Source organism: Microcaecilia unicolor, chromosome 6, assembly GCF_901765095.1.
Source record: "Microcaecilia unicolor chromosome 6, aMicUni1.1, whole genome shotgun sequence".
Lineage (NCBI taxonomy): Eukaryota > Metazoa > Chordata > Amphibia > Gymnophiona > Siphonopidae > Microcaecilia > Microcaecilia unicolor.
This window is the reverse complement of record NC_044036.1, coordinates 147654625-147661756: the sequence shown is the minus strand read 5'-3', so window position 1 is coordinate 147661756 and position 7132 is coordinate 147654625. Positions and strand designations below refer to the sequence as shown.

Genomic DNA, 7132 nt, shown 5'->3' with positions numbered 1-7132 from the left:
CCTCGGCTGATAATGGAAAAAAAAAGGGTATCCCTGATGAGCAGTTGGCCGACTTTACTTGGTCCATTTTTTCTTGCAACAAAGCCATGAAAAGGTGTCTGAACTGACCAGATGGCCAGCAGAGGGAATCAGGGATCGCCTCCCCTTACTCCCCCAGTGGTCACCAACCCCCTCCCACCCTCAAAAAAAAAAAGTACAACACATTTTTTGCCAGCCTCAAATGTCATACCCAGCTCCATGACAGCAGTATGCAGGTCCCTGGAGTAGTTTTTAGTGGGTACTGCAGTGCACTTCAGGCAGGCGGACCCAGGCCCATCCCCCCCTACCTGTTACACTTGTGGTGGTAAATGGGAGCCCTCCAAAACCCACCCGAAACCCACTGTACCCACATCTAGGTGCCCCCCCTTCATCCCTAAGGGCTATGGTAGTGGTGTACAGTTGTGGGGAGTGGGTTTTGGGGTGGTTTTGGGGGGCTCCGCACACAAGGTAAGGGAGCTATGCAGCTGGAACCAATTTGTGATGTCCACTGCAGTGCCCCCTAGGGTGCCCGGTTGGTGTCCTGGCATGTAAGGAGAACCAGTGCACTACAAATGCTGGCTCCTCCCATGACCAAATGCCTTGGATTTGGTCATTTTTGAGATGGGCGTCCTCGGTTTCCATTATCGCCGAAAACCGAGGTCACCCATCTCTAAGGTCGACCTAAATGTTGAGATTTGGCCATCCCCGACCGTATTAGCAAAACAAAAGATGGGCGCCCATCTTGTTTCGATAATATGGGATGCCCTGCTCCTTCACTGGGGCGTCCTTAGAGATGGGCGCCCAATTCAATTATGCCCCTCTAAGTCTGTACTATCCAGTTAGCGCACGCTAATGTAAATACACTAGCTGGTTAACACATTGATGCCCATTTCCTGCCCATGCCTCCTCCCAAAAGTATTTTAAAAAAATAAATAACACACAATTAGTGCGCACAACCTGGCAAATTACTATAAAATCTTCAATACATTTTGTAGTAAGCCTTTTTTTCACATGGTAAATGCGCATTAGAGCGTGTAATGCCTTTTAGTAAAAGAGTCATAAGAACATGAGAACAGCCACACTAGGTCATATCAATGGTCCATCTAGCCCAATATCCTGCTTCCAACAGTGGCCAATCCAGGTCCCAAGTACCTGGCAGAAACCCAACTAGTAGCACCATTCCGGAATCCCAAAGAATAACAAGATTCCGGAATCCCAAAGAGTAGCAACATTTCAGTCAGAATCTCAAATAATAACAACATCCCATTCAGCATCTCAAATAGTAGCAACATTCCATGCTACCAATCCCAGGGCAAGCAGTGGCTTCCGCCATGTCTACCCCAAAAGAAAATAAAGTTATAGAAACACTTACAGTCCAAGTAACTTTCTATCTATAACTTTTAATGCACTGTTTAGAATTAGACACATGTTGCATAACATCTAACTCTGCAATATTTTGAAGTTTACATGTGGCCATCTAATGGGAAATCACACCACTGGACTACAGTTTTCAGTCTAACCTGAATCAGGTGGAATTCAACCTGATTTGAGTTTCATGGAAATTTTAGATTTTAACTAGACGTTTCACGGCAGCATATCCGAATAAAATTTGCAAGTATCTTTTCCTAGTTCACACACTGCAAAAATAAAGACGACCTAAAGAAAAATCTGTAAACGTCACTTTAGGATTTTCAGACAAACCCAGCAGTTGATCCACCAAGCCAATGAAATCTGCTTTGGAATTTTCTTGTGAGAAGGTCTGCAGAATTGCAATAGGCTCATAGAATTGTTTTTTGCAAACCTCTTTGGAGTTAGCACGTTTGCTCTGGACTACCCACTTGGATGGTTGTCCAAGCATAAACATCCAAGATACTTAGATGAATAACTGGAGGAGTTTGAAAATATATTAGATATCAAGATTAATGTCAACAGATCCCTAAGTGCAAATTTTAGACACTTACGTGCAACCTTGTGTAAATATAGGCTACACTCATTATAATTACTAGACACTAAAACTAATTGAAACTGATAAGCGTTTTGAGGCAGTATCTAGCAAATTAGCAATTATTTATCCTCAGTAATGTAATGCAGCTATTAAACTATAAGCAAAGTGGTGAAAATGCAAACTAAATTTCTTCCTAATGGGTTGCATTCCAGTTAGAGTGGATTTTCCTGGGTACAGATTTCTTTCCAAGACATTAGTTGTGTCCATGCCTGGCGTCAGACCCTAGGCTAGTGATGGGATAAGACTTATAAATACATTAACATCCATCACCTACTCTTAGAGTTTTAAAAAGAAGAAAGCCAAAGTGGCAAAAGAGATCAAAGCAAATGTACATTGGATGAATAAATTAATCAGTACAGCAAGTGTTATTTTACACAGTTAACGTTACAGTTTTAAAATAAAGATTAGTAAATCACAGTTGAAACTTGGTTCACTAGAAATGTCTCTTTAGACACATTTGACTTTCCAGAAGCCTCCAGAATATTGTAAAGAGAAAATGAAGTACAATGAAATAGGAACGTAGTCTGTTTTCTTCTTTTGTCCTTCACCTGGCCAAGCTGTTGAAAGACCCAATAGTGTTTTCACAATCATCATCATCTTGAAAACTGTAAATCCTAGTCATGTTCCTCTTGTGAATTGTTCTTAGGTATACAAATTTTGAGAGCGCAGGTTTTATTCCTTAACCATCCCATCTGCAGATGTCCAATCCTCCCCTCTGAGTTAAAATTCTCATGTTCCTATCTACTCTAGAAAATATCTCGGATCATGAAATGCGTTGTCAAAAGGGGAAGTTCATGTTCTTCCTATTTGTAAAAGAACCAAAGTCTTGAAGTCTGTTGTAGATCCATGTCACAGAAAAGGGGTCTTGGTCCTCCAACCACTGGAAATATATCAAAAACCATCTTCTTCCGACAGAGGTGCAGCTCTTCATCCTCTGCTACCGTGTCACCTACATACAAAGGAGGTAATAGTTATTATTTTATAGATGCAAAAATGGAACATTTGTAATAAAACCTTATGTAAATATTCTGGGCCCCAGGTTGGAGGATTTCCGTGCCTTCTACTCTTTAAAGTAACAGTTTGGATGGTTTCTGTGAAAAAATCTTTTTCCAGATCATCTTTCATTGAAATGAGAACATTTGTTAGCATATTAATTTTAACCAGCAATAGTGTTCTGTTGGCTTTTTAATAGAAAATCTGCTTGAATCCATAAATCCAGGTTAGTCTTTCCCGAAGCAGTGGGTATTGTATTTTATGTTATACATCAAAATGTCATATCAGCATAAGCACATTGGAAATTTCATAAATATAGTTAATAAATAGCTTGTGATTGTTGTATTATTTATTATGCCATACTGTGACATTCCATAGGTAATGGAGGCATAAGTACATAGTTTATTTCATTTAATAGTCATGTATAGATCACATGCCTGGGAGCCAATCCTGCTTATTTTCAAAAGAGAAGGGCGCCCATCTTACGACACAAATCGGGAGATGGGCGCCCTTCTCTCAGGTGCGGCCAAATCGACATAATCGAAAGCCAATTTTGGCCACCCTAAACTGCAGTCCATTGCAGGAGCGGCGAAGTTTAAGGGGGCGTGTCAGGAGCGTAGCGAAGGTAGGAATGGGTGTGGTTAACACATGGGTGCCCTCGGCCGATAATGGAAAAAAGAAGGGCGGCCATGACAAGCATTTGGCCGACTTTACTTGGTCCATTTATTTTCAGGACCAAGCCTCAAAAGGGTGTCCGAACTGACCAGATGATCACCGGAGGGAATCGAGGATGACCTCCCCTTACTCCCCCAGTGGTCACCAACCCCCTCCCACCCAAAAAAAAAATTAAAAAACATTTTTTTGCCAGCCTCAAATGTCATACCCAGCTCCATGCAGGTCCCTGGAGCAGTTTTTAGTGGGTACTGCAGTGCACTTCAGGCAGGTGGACCCAGGCCCATCCCCCCCTACCTATTACACTTGTGGTGGTAAATGGGAGCCACCCGAAATCCACTGTACCCACATCTAGGTGCCCCCCGTTACCCTTTAAGGGCTATGGTAGTGGTGTACAGTTGTGGGGAGTGGGTTTTGGAACGCCTACAAAATGCCTGTTTACATAAGTACAGACGTATTGCCATAGTGGGACAGACCAAAGGTCCATCAAGCCCAGCATCCTGTTTCCAACAGTAGTCAATCCAGGTCACAAATACCTGGCAAGATCCCAAAAAAGTACAAATTATTTTATACTGCTTATCCCAGAAATAGTGGATTTTCCTCCATTTAATAATGGTCTATGGACTCTTTAGGAAGCTGTCCAAACTTTTTTTAAACTCCGCTAAGCTAATCACCTTTTACCACATTCTCTGGCAGCGAATTCCAGAGTTTAATTACACATTGAGTGAAGAAAAATTTTCTCAGATTCTTTTTAAATTTACTACATTGTAGCTTCATCGCATGCTCCCTAGTCCTAGTATTTTTGGAAAGCGTAAACAAACTTCACATCTACCCGTTCAACTCCACTCATTATTTTATAGACCTCTATTATATCTGTTGTGCATGTAAAGTCTAATAATTACCAATTAGTGCTTGTTGCTTGTTAAGAGCGGTTATCAACGCTAATTAGTTTGTTAAGCCAATTAAGTTACACATGCTGTTATAGAAAATGCCTGGATTTTCACGCAGAGCTATAGGTGTGCTATATAGAATCCGGGAGAAAGGGGCCCCTTTACTAAGGTGCAGTAGGCCTAACACCGGAGGTGCTAAGGTGTCCCTTCGTAATTTGGCAGCAGCACATGCTGCTCCCATAGTAAAATTATTATTATTACCTTTTTTTTTTGCTGTGGGAAGTGTCTGGGGGGGGGGGGGGCGGAGAGTAGGCATGCCTGCACTAATTGGGTAGTGTGGGAAGGGCTCCTGGTGGTAATTGCCACATGCTAATCAGGAAATTACTACATGACCATTAAAAAAAAGAACATGCAAAATCTAATTAATGCCAATTAACTTCAATAATTAACATCAATTTATTGCTAGTTAATGACTTGTTAGCTAATTATTTTGCACATACATCTTCAATCCATGCAACAACATTTGTTTTTAGAGGTTGTTCTACCCCTAATGCAGGCATATAGTTATGCTGAAACACAGCTGTGTCGGGTTTTCTGCCATTTACAGTTGCTGACTATAAGAACAATAAAGAATCATCTGGTTCCAATACGTGCTGACTGACTCCACTTTTTGATCTTCTTTTGGTTGACCCAAACTTGGGCACCATATATATAATCTGGGGTATATAGACACTGCTGAAGTGGCCAGCTTTACTTGCTTTTTTCTTGATAATCCCTTTGAATATCACATCTATGTTACTAAAAATTCCTAGCTGTAAAAAAAAAAAAAATGTAAGTACTTGTTACAGGGTGCATCACTGGAACGGAAAATATCTTTCATTTGCAGTGTTCTGTCTTTTATACTGGTACTAAAACCTTGGTTTTCACTGTATCAGGACACATTACAATTACTGGCTCCAAGGCATTTATTAATAGACATTTGCAGAATGTCTGGGAAAGTATTTTGTATTTAATTAGATTTCAGAAGCTCTAGCTCATTCCTACAGCTGCCAGCCCTCCCACGGGTGCCAGCTCTGCCTCTAAACCCTTTAAGACAGTTTAATGCATGTGAAAACCCACAAAATATTTGTCACAGTAGTAATAGTATCTTTTATTCAAACAGCACCACATAAATAGTTCTGTACAGGGCCTTGCAATGCTTCAGAAGAAAACAGATTGAAATGAATATTAAGCTAGGAAGTCTTGGTTTACATCCTATGAAAGTTTATGATAAAACTCACAATCAAAGTCTCTCAAAACGCCTTCATGCGGATTCTCTTCTCCCAATCTTACAATATCCACCAATGTGGAGAAAAAACAAATCTCAGCCCAACAAGAGATGCACTTAATATAGCAACTCAAAATCACTCAGAGGCCTTTTTACAAAGGAGCGCTGAAAAATGGCCTGCGTTAGTGTAGACGCATGTTTTGGGTGCACGCAGAATCATTTTTCAGCGCACCTGTAAAAAAATGCCTTTTTTGATTTTTGCCCCAAACGGACGTGCGGCAAAATGAAAATTACCGCGTGTCCGTTTTGGGTCTGAGAATTTACCGTTGCCCATTGACCTAGTGGTAAGGTCTCACGCAGTAACCAGGCGGTAATGGTCTACACACGTAAAATGCAAATTACTGCCCGTGCACCAGAAAATAAAAATATTTTCTGGCACGCGTAGCAGACACAAATCAAAAATGAAATTATTGCAAGGGCCATGCGGTAGCCGGGCGGTAAATTGATGCACGTTGGGTGCGCATAGGTGCCTACGGAGCTTAGTAAAAGGGCCCCTTAATTGGTAAACTAGTTAATTAGCACTTTCAATTGGATGTTAGCAATTGTCAGCACTACTTGGAATTAATTATGATTTATTCACGCAACTCTAAGCGTATTCTGTAATGTGGTGTGTGTAAATTCCATAGTTGCACAGTTGAAAAGAGGCTTGGTTATGGGCGTGGAATGGGCGTTTCTAAAATCTATGCACATTATTATACAATACACCCTCTGTCCCCTGGATTCTATATAGCGTGCCTATAACAATTCGCATAACTTAACAAGCTAATGAGCACTGATAACAACACTTAAGCAATAATGAGCACTAACTGGCACGGATTAGAATTTAGGTGCACAAGTCACTAAGCATATTCTGTAATGATGTGCTCCAAACTTCTAATGTGTATAGGCAAAAAGGAGCGTGGTTATGGGTGGGGAAGTGGTCATTCTGAAATTTATGCGCCTACTTACAGAATATGCCCCAGTGCACCAAATCTACATGCATATACAGTGCACTCCATTTAAGTGCACGTCGGATAAGCGCATGCTCTGTTTAACTGCATGCCGTACTTCAGTCCCGTTTTTGGTGCCATCAATTTCTATGGGGACAAACTTCGGTTTAGCGCACCACTGATAAGTGCAAGATTCGCTTACATGCATGGTTTAAGACCGCTCCTTTGCAGGGAAGACTCCACATAAGCACACGCACAGAATATGGAAGCCAATTGGCGCGTGACAACCAACGAGATT

At 41.2% G+C, this 7132-nt stretch overlaps 1 protein-coding gene across 1 annotated transcript in view; it reads right to left on the bottom strand.

Annotated features, from left to right (window-relative positions):
• Window positions 1-1417: 1417 nt before the first annotated feature.
• TAFA4 (TAFA chemokine like family member 4) overlaps window positions 1418-7132 on the bottom strand; it is a 163344-nt gene continuing 157629 nt past the window's right edge. The window contains exon 7 of the mRNA XM_030206195.1: window positions 1418-2972. Coding sequence (XP_030062055.1) covers window positions 2961-2972 — 12 coding nt within the window. The 3' untranslated portion in view covers window positions 1418-2960. The remainder of the gene's footprint in view (window positions 2973-7132) is intronic.